Source organism: Larus michahellis, chromosome 9 (assembly GCF_964199755.1).
Source record: "Larus michahellis chromosome 9, bLarMic1.1, whole genome shotgun sequence".
NCBI lineage: Eukaryota > Metazoa > Chordata > Aves > Charadriiformes > Laridae > Larus > Larus michahellis.
The window spans coordinates 14,107,743-14,125,651 of NC_133904.1; the positions used below are offsets into that span (position 1 = coordinate 14,107,743).

Here is a 17,909-nt window from a genome sequence, read left to right on the forward strand (position 1 = left end):
TGATAGAATAGCATAATTTTAAATAGCCTGTCCTTGATACCCAGCTTCCTGGTCCATTAGAGCTAGCAAATTCCCAACAGCCATCACAGTGCAATGTCAAGTTAATTGCCTTTACATTTCTGAAGAGCACAGCTAGCATTTTTGCCATTAAAAAAAGCAGACGATGCCACTGAAGGCCTGTTCTATAATATTCCTTCATGCGGTATCTTTCAATTCAGATGTTGCCTTTCTTTCATAGTTAAAAGAAGGCAAGCCTCCATAAATTCTGGTTTGTGTCCTTAGGGTCTATACATTTCATTCCTCTCTCATTTTGCTTCTGGAACAGAACTTGTTTCTCCTCCAGAAATTTTGCGCTCAATTGTCAGGCCATAAACAAGGAGCTTCTGTTTTCAGACTACAAAATTAAGGGCTTAACTGTTAAGCCTTCTTATACTGCTATAGCATATTAGAAGTCCTTGATGCCTTTACAGAAAATACAGCAAAGTTTTGCGAAAAGTAAAAAAAAACAAACAAAAACCACCACCATCCCCCCTGCCCTCAAACCAAAAAAAAACCCCAAACATTCAAATCAGTGGCTAAATATGGACTGATCTTACATGGAGTAAAATTAGGCTACGGGACTTTCTAAATTCATACAGAAAGCCAAGTAAAACACAAACTATGTTCAGTTTCAGTTGATCTAAGGGAGAAATACTTCCTAGGTTTTTATATGATCCTTAATTCAAGGATTCATAGCTGCAAAAGAAGAAGGAAAAAACCATCCTTATACTAACCTTACTTGATTTTAGGACCTTAATTTGTTCTTCATAAACGGTATCTTTATTCTTTTCCAAAAAGCCTTCACATTGATATTCCACCTGAAAACCATAATTTTACAAAAAAGTAAGTATTAGAAGTATTTAATAAGAATATTTTGCGTAGAATTCACCAGCTGTAACATTCACATTTGAAACGGATAATTCTTGTGGATGTTGAAAATATCAGCTCCCAGGTGCATCTTTGTTAAATATAGATTTTCCCCAGAGAGTGCTTTCCAGTAAAAGGTAAAACATTAAAACATACAGAGATGAATACTATTATGGCTTTATATCAGACATATTTCATTGCTGAGAGATGCCTGTGGTAAGACAGCATGACTGAATGGTTACCGTAAAGGTGAAGAATCAAAGTACATGTTGAGCGCCTCCTTCACTGAAGTTATCAGGGCTGCAAAACTGTGTGCAATCCAGATGCAACTGAGAACAAAGTACCTCATCTCATTAGCTGAGAGGCAGTAAGTAGATCTGCCAGCAGCTTATTATGAAAATGCCTCATTTGTACTCAGAAAGACTATTTTTACCAGAAGCAATAAAAAGTCTGAACGTTGTGACAATACATAACAATCCTCTATCACTGGGCCACGGAGTCTCCTGGACCAAAGAACCTAGTATTTATTTCACTGTCCACATTCAAGGCTGAACAAAACCCCAAAACTATGGTCAAAAGTCTACACCGTAGAATTCGATATTAAGTAATGTGAGTAGCCTAACTCTCATGAAGTGTCTCATGCTACCTCTTCAATCTCGTATCAGCAGAAGCGCAGACTATAAAATTCACGAGCAAACCCTTATAGCCGTTTTATTCTTTCAGAGCAGAGAGACTGAAAGCCATCAGCAGCCCCTCTTCCAATACAGCCACTTATCGGCCCTTTACACAATGGCACCATACCCCAAGCTGCAAAACATTTCAAAAAATTCCTTGGTGGGAAGAAGGCCGAGGATGTCCCCAAGGTCCACGCACAGCTGAAAGCCCACTCCGAACATCCCCTCGGGTACCAGTGATGCCCTTACTGCGGGAGACAGGGCCACGAGAGGGCAGCAGAATCTCTGCCTTCTCCCACGCCAAGGCACAGGGGTTACTAACCTGCCAGCTACAGCTTTATTTTTGCCTCCAAGGTGTCTGCGTGCACCCACATAAGCACACAGGAAAACATAAAATTCCTAGCACGGGCAGCGCATCAGAGCTTAGAGCTTTGCCAATACCTGCTTGAAGCTACTTTTAGCTTTCCTTGGTCCTCACTGCTAAGACCAGGCACTGGAAAGCCTTGTTTTCAAATATCAAAGGTGAGCGTAATGAGCAGTATATGAAATATTAATTAAATCATTCCTGTTCTCTCATCCACCAAATAAAACAGAACTCATGAATCTAAACAGTTACAGAGACATTCCTGCTGCTTTCATTAAGGTAACACTAGACGCAACAAGAACAGGACCCCTCTGCTACGCATAAATTCAAGATCCTGGGAGAAATCAAGTGGAGGCAAATAAACGCCTCCGATCCTCCATGTCAGCATGTACAGACCTGCTGATAAGAATCCCAGAGCTTCTCCAAACTTTTTTTGACAAAGCTGACAATATTCTGACAATATTTGTTTAATAGGACAAGTACCTTAAAATTACTTTAAAATAATTTTAATTTTATTTTAAGCCGAGGAGTTGCTCAGTGTGATGACGCATTGTGGGAGCTGAAGAACGCGTGTGCTCCACTGAGATACCCCTCGTCCGGCTTCCTAGAAACAGCCGTTCAGTGACCCTCAGAGGCGAGGGTGGGAGCAGCATTTACTGCCCGAGCGATGAGAAGAAGGGTGTGTTACCCTCTTTCCTCTTGGCACATTAAGATGGCAGCAAAACCAACATCATTTCGTTGCTGCTCTTTAGCTAGAACTACAGTGAGATACACGACTTTCTATTTTGTGTATTTCTATAGCGTAACTGGAATCGATACAATTACGCTGTGACTTGCAAAGACACTACAAGTTGTCATGTTCTGAAAAAGGCTGCTTAGTGGTTACAGCATGTGACGGGAGTCAGGAGTTCTTGTTTGTGTTCCTGGCTCTGCACAGCTGCCAGGTCAACTTTCTTCTCCTGGCCGCCGTTCAGGCAGACACACACTTTGCAAGAAGCGGAGCAGAGCCAGGGATGCCGCTGCCCGGTCGCGGCCAGCCAACAGCCGCCCACCCCAGCATCCCCTCCCACGCACACGCTCAGCAACACCAGCTGCGGAGGAAAAGTCCTTACCTTGTCAGCAAAGTGCTTGATGATAAAAGCCTTATTTGACAAACGTGGTTTTTCAAAGAGGGCACATTTATTCAGATGCGTATTGTACAGCTTTTGGGCCCACGTGTCATCCGAGCCTTTTGGCATCTACAGAAGAGAACACACAGCCATTTAAAATGTCCTGAAAACTTTTCAGTAGCAAAAGAAAATAAGACAATGGGGGACAACACTTTGTGGTTTGTTTTCAAACTCCAACTCCTCCGATTTCCAGCACTGCCAGAAGCTCAGAAGCCAGTAACCACCTATGCAGTTGCCTTTCTAATGCTCCGGACTGGGCACCGGCCAGCAGCAGGAGTAGCTGCTCTGTGACACACACCACGCTAGTGACGCTTCCAGTGTCACACACCTGCAGGCAGGGATCCAAGAGGTACGTTATCTGACCCAGCATCATCTCAGCGGGTCAGAACTCATCCACCACCATTAGAGATTGCTTGTGATGCTTTGTGCTACCCAAGAACCCCAAGCTGGGTTTCCACTGAAGTAGACACCACGCGCCATCCCCTGTACACGGCTTGGCATAAATTAAACTAAGATAAAAGGCAAAAGGTGAGACACCAAGCGAGAGGCAATTTGGAGAAATCTGACAGGACCAAAGACCACACTTGCTACACTTGGGAAAGAGAAAGTTGCCAGAGTCAAAACAAAGGTTGATCAGAGACCCAGAAACGGACACATGATGGAGAGGAAGGAAAAAAAGAGCATGACAAACTGTTTTTTCTCCTCCTGTAATTGCCAATTCTGTTTGTACGTTCTCCAAATCCTTTCAACAGCAGAGTGTCAAAATGATGGCTGTACGCAGTTGACTTTTCCCTGCGAGGCCCCAGAAGCAGGACAACTGATGACCTCTTTCTCTGCGAAAGCCCTTGAACACACACCTTGCACTCCTCATCCAACAGATCCAGAATTCCCATTTTGGCCTCTATGAGGTTGATGCATGGCTGATTGTCGTAGAAATCAATCAAGGTCCATGGTATTTGTTCCTTCATATATTCTTCTTGTTCCAGCTTAAAGACATGCTACGGGGCAAAAAGAAAACAGTTTTCTGAGAAACGAAATGCAGAATAAATACCTCGAACTCTCACTTGAATTCCTCTTGGCACATTAATCCAGGCTGTCAAGTGACACACTAGTTCAACTGAATAAACCCTTTAACAAGTAAGTATATGAAAAATAAATTAACCTTTTTTCCTGGCCTAAAAACAACAGACTAAATTACAGCGCTCATCCATATTCTCTGCAAATAAGGTCTATTTTTTCCTATCTTTCTACTATATTGCCCCACAATTACTTTAATCTCTTTTCTCTTATAAAAAGATCAACACAAAACCCAGAAAAAGCCTCAAGTGCAGGAACAGCAACTTATAAAGTGGGATGTGCCATGCATTTATGATTTTTATGTTACGAATACTGCTCTATTTCAAGTAAAATTTCACTATAAATACTTTTGCATTTCCTTGTAGAAGAACAGAGCTCCATTTTCTCTTAAATGGCTGCTGATTTTTTTTCCTAAGATGACGCATTGCATTAAAATACACTCTTCAGCAAAAACCAGCACGAATGACTCCAGGAGTATTAGCACCAGAAATCTTTGAAGCAAAATTTTGCGGGACATTTATCTGGTACGAAGATCAATAACAATGCAGTTGCATATTTATTCAAAATTATTATCACAAAAAAACCTGCACAGCTTTAATGAAATGTGCAGAGGAGATGAATTAAAACTTCAGGGGGGGAAAAATGTAAGATATTAAACAGGCACACTGTGGTCTTAATAGCACAAGCGCTCTTTTTAAAAACAGAAGGACTGCTGACTACAGGTATTTTAAATGACGCTTTATCTCCCATTTTAATTTTAATGCACACTAGCGGCTCTGGCAGGCAGAACTGAACTGGGAGCATCCCTAACGAGCAGCAAGGGTCAGGGGGCCACCACAAACCCCTAGGCCGGTCCCAGCTCCCCCCAAGCGCCGTGCCCAAGCCCACAAATGCCTTGCAGCTCTCTGCCATGCAACCACCAGGCAGCAGAACACTGCCCTGACAAAGCGCTTTATCCCTTTTTATTTCATTAGCTTAACGCCATCCTTCCCAAAGCAGGGCTCCTTAACAGCGCCCGCGGGAGCCATTCCCACCCCGCCGCTTAACGGCTGCGTTACACGCCAAGTTAATTCCTGACAGGAAAGCCAATGGTAGCATTTGATTGGCGACCATTATTATCCAACCTATGTCCTGAAAGAAAACATTTCTCCACTGTAAAGGAATTAGCAATTATGTGGTGAAAAATGTCTTCAGACATGTACTGTAGATGTCTTCCACACCTGCAGTACTGTGTCCCGTTCTGGGCTCCCCAGTTCAAGAGAGACAAGGAACTATTGGAGAGAGTCCAGCGGAGGGCTACGAAGACGATCAGGGGACTGGAGCATCTCTCTTGTGAGGGAAGGCTGAGAGACCTGGGGCTGTGTAGTGTGGAGAAGACTGAGAGGGGATCTCATCAATGCTTATCAATATCTAAAGGGCGGGTGTCAAGAGTATGGGCCAGACTCTTTTCAGTGATGCCCAGCGATGGGATAAGGGGCAACGGGCACAAACTGGAACACGGGAAATTCCATCTGAACATGAGGAAAAACTTCTTTACTTTGAGGGTGATGGAGCACTGGAACAGGCTGCCCTCTCTGGTGGTGGAGTCTCCATCTCTGGAGATATTAAAAACGCACCCTCCTGTGCAACCTGCTGTAGGTGACCCTGTTTGGCAGGGGGGCTGGACTAGGTGATCTCCAGAGGTCCCTTCTGATCCTTGCCATTCTGTGATTCTGCTATTCAGATCTCGTTTTCCTTGGGGGCTGTGTGTGCCCAGGCAGGGCAGGCTGGCCAGGGTGGCCGGGCGGGCTGTGGAGATGAGAGTGGGGGCCAGGCTGTCCCCCAGTGGCCAGCCCTTGGCCACCTCTGAAGCCCAAGGTGAAGGCTCGCTGGCTGCCGCCACTGACATGGGACTTTAATTGAAAACAACTTCCACCCTGTGTACCTGCATGGCAGCCCAATGGGTCCGTGTCCACTGGTGCTGTCTTTGGTAGCTTGGCAGGGCATCAACACAAAAGCCCTGTCCTTCATAGAGTCATAGAATGTGTTGGGTTGGAAGGGACCTGTAAAGGCCATGTAGTCCAACCACCCTGCCATAAGCAGGGACATCTTTAACTAGATCAGGTTGCTCAGAGCCCCATCCAACCTGGCCTTGAATGTCTCCAGGGATGGGGCCTCCACCACCTCTCTGGGCAACCTGTGCCAGTGCCTCAGCACCCTTGTTGTAAAGAACTTTTTCCTAATGTCTAATCTAAACCCACCCTGCTCTAGTTTAAAGCCATTGCCCCTTGTCCTATTGCTACATGCCCTTGCAAACAGCTGCTCCCCATCTTTCCTGTAGCCCCTTCAGGTACTGGAAGGGGCTCTAAGGTCTCCCTGGAGCCTTCTCTTCCCCAGGCTGAACAACCCCAGCTCTCTCAGCCTGTCCTCATAAGAGGAGTGCTTACAGCAACAGCACGAGAGGGAAGGGAACATGGGGATGGTGATCTCTACTAAAGAAGCAAACCCTTACAATTCTTACAGCGTCTAGATTTTTGCTGCAGAGCTGTGAAAACTCCAAGATACCTCGCGCTCAGCAGTTCTGACATCCCGCTTATGCAGCTGAAGCCAGCCATGGCACTACCAGCGCAGAGAGGGCATGCCGGGGCTGGAAAGCCCAGCTCCCCGGCTCCAGCACCCCCGACTCCCTGACACCCACCCCTGCCCCCGGGATGAACAAGGGCGCGGGGGGGTCCGTTGCTGTGAGCAGACCCTGCCACAGAGGCACGCTCCTGAAGAGAGCTCACAGCTACTGCCCTACTGCAGCACAGCCTAGCAACGGACCTGGCATAAATAACTCGCCTCATCATTATGCAGGTAAGATATGTAATTACAAACGTCACTAAGGCTGAGGGGGGAGAGAGAGAGAGAGAATCGTGATCTCTCTGGAGGAGGTGCCTCTTGCCGTACGTCAGTCACCAACTCGAGGATGCGGCTGAAAACCCTCAAAAAATAATGCCGTGAGAGGAAGCGCGGGTGGCAGATTTCCAGCAGCAAAGCCCTGCTCTCTGCTGCCGGCACACAGGCTCTCGCCAGAGGTTACGGAGGCACAGCTAACTCCAACTTCACCCACACGGTGCTCTCATTGACAGGCAATCTCGGGGTCTTAATTGCCAAGCACTGCTTCTGTCTTATAATTGTTACTGTGATCGGAATTTCAAATAGTCCCAGAGCAGCAGTTAGTCATAAAATCCATTTCTAGGAGATAGTCGATCTTTCCCCATCCCCCAAAGCCTACGGCCAGGGCAGCTGGTTAATAGACTGAAGGAATTCACCGTAACCACTGGGGACCCAATTAGCAGAATGGACTTGGGCGAGGGGAAAGGGAAGAGGAAATGCCAGTCATTTCCTACTTACCATATTGAACTGCTGCTGCAGTTTTTCGTTGGCATAATTGATACAGAACTGTTCAAAGCTGTTGATTTCGAATGTCTCAAATCTAAAACATGCAGATACTCAAAATTACTAGTGCACTGAGAAAAAACAGACGAAATGACCCCATAATTTTAAATTCCCTCCCTCCAGTCAAATCAATTGCATTATTCCGTTTGTGCATTATTGCACAAACAACCACAATCAAGCAACAAAGCACACAGGGAAATGGCAAATTGCAGTACACGGGCAATTCAGCGATGCTCCCTCTTTAGGCAGGGATGAGGAACACAGGGAAGCAGGTGTTCACAGACAGCATCTTTAGTTATCCTTGTCCTCTCTAGAAGCACCACCCTGGAGAAACCACGAGATGACAACTGCCTTGTAACTTTCCCCAACACAATACATAAAGGAACTACCAACAGCAAAAATCTGAAATCCCACTATAAATGTCAAACCTGAAAGTCAAGACAAAGATCTTACATAGCATGTCAAAACTAAACACCTACTTCCTTCAGCTGGAATAAGCAGCTGCTAAGGGTTTGGGGCTTTTTTGCGCAATCCCTGCAGCGTTACCTGATAAAGACAAAGATGCTTTGCAGTAAGATAATTATGTAAGAGGTGACATATCTCTGACAAAAAGACTCACCCATAGATGTCCAACACTCCAATGAAGGAATGCTGTTTTACAGTAGCGTGAAGGGCTTTGTTCACGTGATCTACAATCCAGTTGAAGAGATTAGCATAGATATGTTTGGCAAGTGCATCTCTGGCATTGATGGCGTGAAGTTTAGAAATTGGCTTGATGTAGGTTTCGGTGGCAGTTGCGAGCTTCCTATGGCAAAGCCAGTGGGCCATCTCTTCGTACTCCACACCCATGAGGTCGCAGAAGATGGTGAGGGGTTCATGCTTGGGCTAATAAAAACGATCTCATTAGGTCTTGAAACAGTATTACCCATAGCACGCATGCAATCAGAAGAACTGCCTGCCTGCAGCGATCCAACAGTAAGCAACAACAGCAGCTTCCTCGGCTCTTCCTCCTTCAAAACGTAGCGAGTTCCCTACCCACTTATCACATCCACATCGCTGATGTAAATTAGTGAATCGCAGTTTCCCCAAAGGCATTTTACCATACCCGTGTTCACCAAAAAGCCCCACACAGGCAACCTGCAACCTTCGCAAAAACAAATCACCTAGTTTCCCAGGGATGGACTCGGCATTTTGAATTCTTATAAATAACCGTCTCAGTTTTGAGCGAAGAAGCTAGAGAAATGGAGAGGACAGGATGCCAGCTGTGTGCTGGGGCAGAATAACTGCAGCTCCTGCGTGGTGCTCTTGTCTGCTCATGGCAGGGACTGACGGGCAATGGGGCATTGCAGGCCATGCCAAAAACGAGAAGAAAAAAGCGTAGAAGGGCTTTAGTGCTCTGGTCTCAGTATTTAACACAGTGTTTTCTCAGTGAATTCTGGAGACAAACATTAAGACACTGGAGCACCCACATGATATTCTCTAACTCTCAAATTGGACCGTACAAGTGAAAAAACTGACCTTTGTTTAACCAGGTAAAATCAGCTAGCAAGGCTTGCGCACTGAGATGGGTATATAAGATTTCTGCATGAAAAAAATCCGTGCAGTGAGATACTACACCTCGTGACTAACAAGCAAACTGATGGCTAGAAATCAAGGAGGACAGACAGGTCTTTCTTCCTAAGGAACTCCCATAACACTACTTCCTCATCACGTTCACTTTGCACCTGGTGGCTCAACAGCAGGCTGACAAGCAGTGTCTTGACAAGGACAGATTACGGGGACTGTTACTACATGCCCCGTAGCTTCAGGGTACATCAGCTTTATCTTTCTATTTCCACGTCCTTCTGACTTCTCTGGCGTTTCTTCCAGTCCTTACAGCACACAGGTCCCATGGCAGTGCTGTTACACCTCCAAAATCCAGTTAACTGAGCATGTCTTCTTTCAGTTTAGCCACACCCCTCCAACTGGCTCAGAAGATAATAATAAAGTAATAATAATAATGTGCATTGCACAAAAGCGTGCCACATTAGGGTCACTCAAGCTGACATTAAACGAACTGATTCATCCACACGGCACCTTTGCTGAGCTCCCTGAAGCGCCACCACTGCATCACGGCACCGGCGCCTCCCGGGCAGACCAGTCTGCACGGCGACAGGGCTCCGCAATGGCACGGCTACTGTCAGAGGACAGCGCGGCTCAGGTAGCAGATGCCATTGAGCAGACATTCACCGCTGCCTGCTAGATGTTTACCATGTCAGGATAGGATTGCACAGGAACGTGCAGCTTTGTCCTAGCTCATTCAGTGGGATTCCTGCGCTGGAGATACCCATTACAGCACAGCCTAGCTCATCATGTCCTGGGGCTCATCAGCTTTCTACCCGTGACCATTAAATGACGCTTTCTTTGTAGTGAAAATCTTTTCAGGACACACCAGAGAGCCAGACTATCGCTGTGGTTTCACAGCAGCTATCCTCTAGATCCCCCGGACAGGTGGTGGTGTCAGACCAGGCACACTGATCATCGGTGGCCCGATGAAGGACCTGTTGTCTCAGCTCCAGAAACTGCTACTGCAGATCCTTGAGAAAGCGACCGATAGTAAAATGAGAAAATAACCCTGCAACTGTTGCTAGTATTTGAAGAGAGAGAAAGATGAAGACTGTGTAGTCCAGCAGCAGACATTCCAGGAAAGGCAAAAAGTTGAATCTGGTCACTTGTGTATCGAAGGAACAGAAGAGTGACGAACCAGATCTTTTTAGTTTCTCACCTCCAGAATACAGACTTCCTCACTGAATGAGGAGTTTCTTTTCAGCTCAGACTATGCAGTCCTCATCGCTGACCTCCACAAAGGTAAAAAAGGACGGATAAAACCACGAAACCTAGATGAGTCATACAAATCATACCTGTATATCCTATGCTCATGTCTAGACATCCCAGGGGACTTTGCGAAGCATTTGCTTTGCAGTTATTGAGGCCATTTTGGCATTTAACATTAAAAAAAACAACATCCTGCAAAGCATTTACTGTGGGCAGGGAACGTATCCATGTAGGGATATAGAGATCTAGACCCCTGCCCAGGACTTCAAAGCTAGCCTGCCTGGTAGACTTTTCTAGGACAGATCAATTAGAGCTGTGAAATGAAATTAAGGCAACCACCATTATAATACAGAGAGTACCGTCTAAGGCCTCTAAACTGAGAAGAGCTGAATCCATCTGCAAGGAGAACCGTGAAAATGTTAAGAAACTAGAAACAAACACATTGCTTGCATTTTTCTATTTGTTACTCTTTTTCAGAAGAGGTCCCCACAAACAAGCAGAACTGTCAGAGTAGAAACCATGCTCTTCAGCTCATCTACCACTCACAGGAATAGTGCAGCTGTCGGAATCCCGAGACGCGAACTCCACGTTGCCCAAGTGAAGGATGCCAGCAAGGATTCGAAAAATTCCCATCTGGTAGGTATCACTAATCCCTGAAAAATTATGAACAAAACGTTTTGAATGGAGAGAGAAATAAAGAACCACAAGCTGCAGCTGATGAAAAACTTTATTAGAAAGAGAAAAACGGTGACCGCTGTGTGGTTTTTTTCAGACTATAGCATTTGACAGTACTGCTTAGCTCCACCTCTATTAAAAACATATTAAAACCAGATGCAAAAAAAAGATTTCATTAAAATGAACTATTTAATTTGCTGTTGCAAAGTGTTTTGTCAGTGACCTCTAACACTGTATATGCTACACGAAGGGACTCCACCATTTATGTTCATATAACGCATCCTCCTCCTACACTACATACATGGTTCCACTGCAATTTAAATACCTTCTTAATGCAACAGAAGTATCTCAGTCACAAACGTTATCAAACTCTCCTGTTTTTAAACACAACCGAGTATGAAGAGAATATACACAAACAACGTAGAAAACACTTGCTAGTCTACCAGATTTAGGATAAGACTGTGTTTTATAAATTACCTAGCAAAGTGCAGGCCTGCCTGGTGTTTGCCATTTCCTGAGCATCATTGACACCATCGATCACAGGGCTTCCACCTTGCTTCGTATAGTGAAAGTAATTTGCATTCCCTGTAAGAGAAAAAACAAATCTTTTACACACACCGATGCCGAAATTCACGGCACATCTGTAAAGCTGTGTAATGATTAAGTTGCTCTTTGGCAGAATCCAGGATTTGAAAGATGTCAGTGTATTTTTGCCTTCTGGCTCATAGGACCCACTTATTCTGGAGAATAATTTTTGCAAGATTTAACAGTGCAAGTAAGTATTCTTAAGTTACCTGGTTCCTACAATAGGGCCTCCAGCATGTTCTCTACCTAACCTTGGTTCAGGCTTCCACACCTGTGGAACAAGCACTTTGGCAGCAATTATTCTCCAAGTCTGAGCCAACCACTCAAGCGGCAGGTGCAGAGTTGACAGCAGCAGCGCTTTGGAATTACCGCATCAGGATATTTAAAAAATTCTACTTTGCTTATTTTCTTCTCGTTTCTAATTTATGGTCTGGTTTAGTCTGATGAGTATCTCTGATCCGTTCTGTCTGAGAAGTCGTGGTCGGAGGACTGATAGCTTCATACCAGTCTGGGGACAGCACTGGGCTTCAGTGGGAGAGCGGCAGCTCCCCTGGGTACTGTGTAAATTCCTGCGGTTTCGGTGGCCACGCTTCCAGCTGCGGTAACAGACTCCTCTTCTTCTGATCTGCTAAGGTTTCAAGAATGCTGAAAAGAGGAGTCTGCTAAATGGCTTCTTTAGTTATAATTACATCAGTTCCTTTCTTTCCTGTGTCAGCAGATGCGAATCCTAAATGTGCCAGGATGGCGCAGAGAGGCAGAGAAACGCTTCAAAACCAGAACGATATTTCAGAAATCGGCACCGACAGGTTGTGCGGTTTTCCCACGATGAAGCTAACTTTTAAAAATATACAAGAAGCACTGAAATTTATACTGAATTTTAAAAACGATGAGGTGATTGCCTGTCCCAAGGTCATCATAATGCCTTTCTTCTACCAAGCACCAGTTCCTGCTAAATGAGAAACCTTTCCTTTATCAACATTTTAATTTGCAAGATGAAAAATTTCACTTATCAGTTTTGCGATCACCAAGTTAGCAGAGATGGTAAAGTTGGTAACAGCCCAAGTGAAAGTATGCAGATGCAAAATAAGCTTTTCAGGTGTTTATACCAGAAATGGTGAAGTTCTCTAGTAGCTGGAGCCATGCAAAAAAGGTTTTAAAGGACCAAGAGAAGAGAATTTCACCCTCACCACTGGAAAGCTACTCTGGAATCCAGGACATAAGTCGTCCTAGTGACCACAACTGCAGTGTATTAGAGCACGCCAAATAAACAAATCTGTTACTGTCGTTTCAGCTAAAACCCACAAAATCCAAGATCTGCAATTTTAGTTATTTTCAATATATTTTAGTATTTGAGGGCTTAAAAGTTAGAATTCAAAAGCGGGCAATTCTTCTTTTGGTTCTATGGCTCAAAAAGCTCCGAGATGCTGCTTTGTACCTACACTTGCGCAACAGAACGAACGTCAATTTCATACCTAATCGTAGAGTTTTAAACTCAGGTAATGCTGCAGAGGCACATAGTTGGTAAAAGATGTGGTAGTTTCTCTCCTCTTCTGCCTTTAAAAAGAAAGGAATTGATTATTTTTCATAACTTGACAAGTGCTAGAAACATCCATGAGTAGAAAAGAACTACTATGTTTAATGCTTTCCCTAGCATTACATAAAGAGCATAGAAGCCCCACGGAAAAAGGAAAGATAAATCAGCATCTATCATTTCCTTCTTGATTAATGTAATCCATTTTCAACAGCAAGAAGCAGGCAGACATTTTCACTTCAAAAAAACGTACGATTTCACTTTTCAGAACTGTGGATTACTATTAAATATAGATCAGGATTCTATGGGTGGGTGAAATGATCATACTTAAAAGCTTTTCATTTTCCAAAAATAACTAATACCATTCGCCTCAGCATTTATAGTAAGCTGGTGAAGGGAGTATCTTTCTTGCCAAGGCAAAGCTGGAATTTTAAAATGAAGGACAAACACAGGGCAGAAGGTTATGAGTCATGACCGACACCATAATTCTGAACTTAAGTGCTCTAAATTTCATAATTTCAAAACAATAACAATAAAAAAAAAAACCCAAACAGAAAAGGACTCACAGCTAAACCATGTGCAAGAAGTCTCTCTTATTTTTCAAACACACCGCAGTATGTCATGTAACACTCCTACACAATGCAAACTGCAATTATTTGCTTTATACCTTTAGGCAGCCAGTCAAGGCTCAGTCCATTTTTACCAAGCTCTAGACTACAAGGCAGGCAAAGATGCAGAGGAAGTGTGGGAGACAAAAAGGTTGCGGATCGGTTCAAGTGTGAAATATCAAAATGAAGAGAGTTCAAGAAGGATGAAATTATATATTCTCCTTTGCCTAAATAATGGCAATTAAGAGTCATCTGTAATTACTGCGATAGCAGTGGGTTTTAACGAGAGTGAACGTGAGCTAAGATGCCAGCTTTACAAACCACAACAGAGGGCTCTTCTTGAGCATGAGTGGTTTCTGCTAGGTTTTCAAGCCTTATTCTATAAAACTATGGTAAGTACAACTCATATCTAGCAGTGTACTGAAGGCATTTCATGTTTAAATACACAACCTTTCTAACACACATTTTACAACTACGGTTAATTCAAATAATAAAGGGCTGACTTGCTTTTCCTTCTCTCCCCGCTCCCCACACATGCTATGTTACAAATATACAATTACAGCCATCTCTTAGGAGAGATACCTAATGTCAGTAAATAATAGCATTTTGTTTTTTTCATGGTCACAGAAATATACAATAAGAAGATTGCACCAGTATTACCTGAAACACCACTCTTGATTTTTCCAAGAGGTAAGTTCTCATGTTAGCACCAATGATTCGATACCTCTTATCAAAACCAATTTCAATGTATTTCCCAAAGCGACTGCTGTTGTCATTCCTTGTAGTTTTGGCATTTCCAATAGACTGAAAAAAGGGAATATTGTAAAGGTTAAAGAGCTTTTAGAAATTATCAAATCTATTTAATCGTCTCGTGGCTCCTAAACCACTTAACAACATTCATTTTGTCCTGGTTTCAAAATAATCAAGAATTGAATAAAGAACGACCTCCGCCCGGTCAGCAAGTTAAAACAAAATATGGTTATTTCATTGACGTAAGATCTGGAGCTGACTTCCTAGCAATAATTTCACTTCCACATAGTCCAATATTCCAGCTAAAAATCCTGTATTGCTCTCTGAAGTCTTTTAAAGGGAACTAAACAGTCTAGCTGAATGCTCGCGTACACTCAGACTTCTTCTAAGGATTTAATAAAACTATAACAATGACTTCACACTGTATATATTCATACGTGTATGTGTACAGATACACGTAAAGTACTTGCAATCTCTGTAAGTCTACCTCTGATAAACCCATAGAGCAGCAAACAGCCCCTGTGCTCTGTCTGGCTAACACTTCATTATCATTATTATGCTATAAATCAGCCACACTTCCAAACTACTACTGCAAACATATCATTATAAAATATTTACTGTGTGCCTAAATATAATCTAAAAATTAACATGTACAGACTCTTGTCATTTGTCTGAAACCGAATCCCTTCCATAGCAGCTTGGTCACTGACTCAGAGACAGCCTTCAATGCTGCCCTACCTTTCTCAGATTAATTCAATACAGCTCCATACTTAAATATTGTTTATTGCTTATTTCCTCTACAGTACGTGGTCTTGGAATGCCCAGGGCAAACGATGGCTGTGGTTCCTGAAGGGTCTGGGCGCCCCTCTGCCCTACCTCACTGGCGTCAGGATTCACCCCCGCGCCAGGCACCCCCCGGGTATATCAGAACTCAAGGCATGCAAACCACAACGTGCTGAACTTCAAAGAAAAGCATTTTCTCCTCTGAATGAGAACATATTTTGGACATCACATAGCAATTCACCTTCCAAAAAAAAAAAAAAAAAAAAATCCCGAATACATCTCTGCATCAAAAGGAATGGCATTTGGAGTAACTCAGATACAGCACGCTGCCTCTTGTCGTATGCCGCTGTGTGTCTGGTATCAAGTACCTAACTCTGGAGTGCACCGTAACTAAAGACCACAGCGTTCTATCTGTGTCCTGGCTCACGTAGCCACCCATAGGAACTCTGTGCTGAAACAAAACTTGGGAAAAAGAAATGTGAGCAAAGAGCAATGCTGAGCATCAGCATCCCAAATCTGTAACCAAGAGGCGGGTGCGTCGGTAAGGGCGAGCCGGGCACTGTGCGGGAAGCGGGAATAGACCTTCCAAAAGCCCACCCCAGCAGCAGCACGCACGCCTGAGCGAGCAGATGTCAACGCGGGCATCAGATGAACAGCTGCTGCAAAGGATGTAAGAACAAATCGCATCTCTGCAGTTCTAAGAAATACCAAATTCATTCAAACAGAACGTACTCAAACTGCGTTTCTTGTGTTTTAAAATTATTGCTACTGTGATGTGTTTTGTTGTTGGTGGTAGAAACATAATATCACAATATTTTCACAACCAATGATTAATTTGAAAGGTATTACTTATGAAAACAGTTAAGAAAGTCTTTGGTATTGTAAGATTGCTTGCCAGAGGATATACTAAGCTGTAAAATTCGCACAGCTATATAGGGTAACAAAGCATGAGAGGCAGGAAATTACATATAAAGATGTGTTTTAAGACTTGACAATTTCTACATTTAAAAAAGGAAAAGTTTATAGTTAATGACTACAAAAGTAATAATTCAAACAGTTGCTAGAAATGTACAGCGGTCACTTGATATTAGAGAGTGTTTAGTAGGCAAAGATGATGTGAAATTCTGACACTAATAATGGTAGCTCATAAAATCCTGATGTTTAAGTTGTCCAAATAGAAATTAAAAAATAAAATGACCTTCTGCTCCTAAGATTTTACAATCAACTTAGCAAATGAGGAGGTTCCTGTTTGTAAAAGGAATTACTCATTTTCTTCCTAATCTGCATGGGTTAATTTGTGTTTCTGCAGATTTCACAACACTCACTCTAAAACTTATTTAAAGTTTAAGTGTTTGAAGTTAAAAGGATAACTTTCATCCAACTATAACAATTTTTAAAGTAATTGAAATTTACATATACCTAGGTTCATGGAACTATTGCTATCCCTAGAAAATAAAAATAAAGCACCATTATCGTTTTTTAGTGGGTAGGTATGGACGGAAAGTTCATTTCTAGTCTTCAATTTAAATTTTCTTGCTTTGGAAATTAAATCAGACAATTAGTGGTGAGCTGATGGCCACTGACTGGGAGGTGGGGTCCAAGGAGTGAGGGAGAAGGATGCTCGGCTTAGGCTTTGAGACCAAACAAAAGAAGTGGCGCAGGGAAACCTGCAGACAGCCTTGTATTTCACACAGCGAACAAAGAGCGAATTGCAGACCTGTCCCGAAGGGTCTCACCATAGCTGTCACTCAGCAGCCAGGTGGTGAGGATGCAGCCGCCTGCCTGGCCCCAGGTGTCACCTCCGTGGTGCACAGGGGAAGGCAGCAGGGGCGTTGGGCACCCCCGGTCCTGTTAGCCATGCACCGCATCTCAAGGTGGCCAAGGATGGAACGACACCTACTGCAAACAGCAGTGAGGGGAGTACTCTGGGGTTAGCTCAAAATGGCAAAACTGCCGTTGCTCCCCAGACGCAGGCTGCCCCCGCTGGGCAAGGCTGAGCTCCCCTGGCTTCCTCCCACAGCTGGACAGTTGGATCCCACGGCAGCGGAGCCCACCGCCCAGCACGGCACGGCCTGTTTTATCTCACAAAACAGTTTCAAACCACCGCAGAGCACCACAAACCAGGCACAATTACCTTGTGACAGAACACACACAACTGTGATGCGGCAGCTACAGTCTGAGTAGCATGAACTCCTCGCGCCAGGAGGAAAGAAGGAATAAAATATAGTTCATTTTTAAAAATACCTGAGAAAGAATACAATGGCAGCATTTTGCATTTCACATTTCACTGCACACACTCCATTTACTCATGTCTGTCCACTAAGACTTCACACTATTGCATAAAGCTGCTAAACACCTACCAAGGCATCAGATGTCCTAAGCATTTTCTTAGGTTGTCCATAGGCACGCACATGTGCATGCCTATGGACGGCACTACTTCTCTCAAGGAATTCCCCCAAGACTGCATTCTCTCTGGTGAATCATTTCTTAACATAGTTCCTCAACTTCAGCTACAACGTGAATCAACACAAAGCCAAAGACTCAAAAAACAAT

General features: G+C 43.8%; 1 protein-coding gene across 8 annotated transcripts in view; it reads right to left on the minus strand.

Moving 5' to 3' along the window:
- Positions 1-17,909, minus strand: part of MYO5A (myosin VA) — a 105,181-nt gene that overhangs the window by 43,532 nt on the left and 43,740 nt on the right. For all 8 annotated transcript variants that reach the window (XM_074599608.1, XM_074599606.1, XM_074599612.1 and 5 more), the window contains exons 6-14: positions 14,484-14,627; positions 13,157-13,238; positions 11,577-11,684; positions 10,971-11,077; positions 8,230-8,495; positions 7,566-7,647; positions 3,971-4,111; positions 3,057-3,182; positions 774-857 (exon numbers count right to left, since the gene is read on the minus strand). In XM_074599608.1, coding sequence (XP_074455709.1) covers positions 774-857; positions 3,057-3,182; positions 3,971-4,111; positions 7,566-7,647; positions 8,230-8,495; positions 10,971-11,077; positions 11,577-11,684; positions 13,157-13,238; positions 14,484-14,627 — 1,140 coding nt within the window. The remainder of the gene's footprint in view (positions 1-773; positions 858-3,056; positions 3,183-3,970; positions 4,112-7,565; positions 7,648-8,229; positions 8,496-10,970; positions 11,078-11,576; positions 11,685-13,156; positions 13,239-14,483; positions 14,628-17,909) is intronic.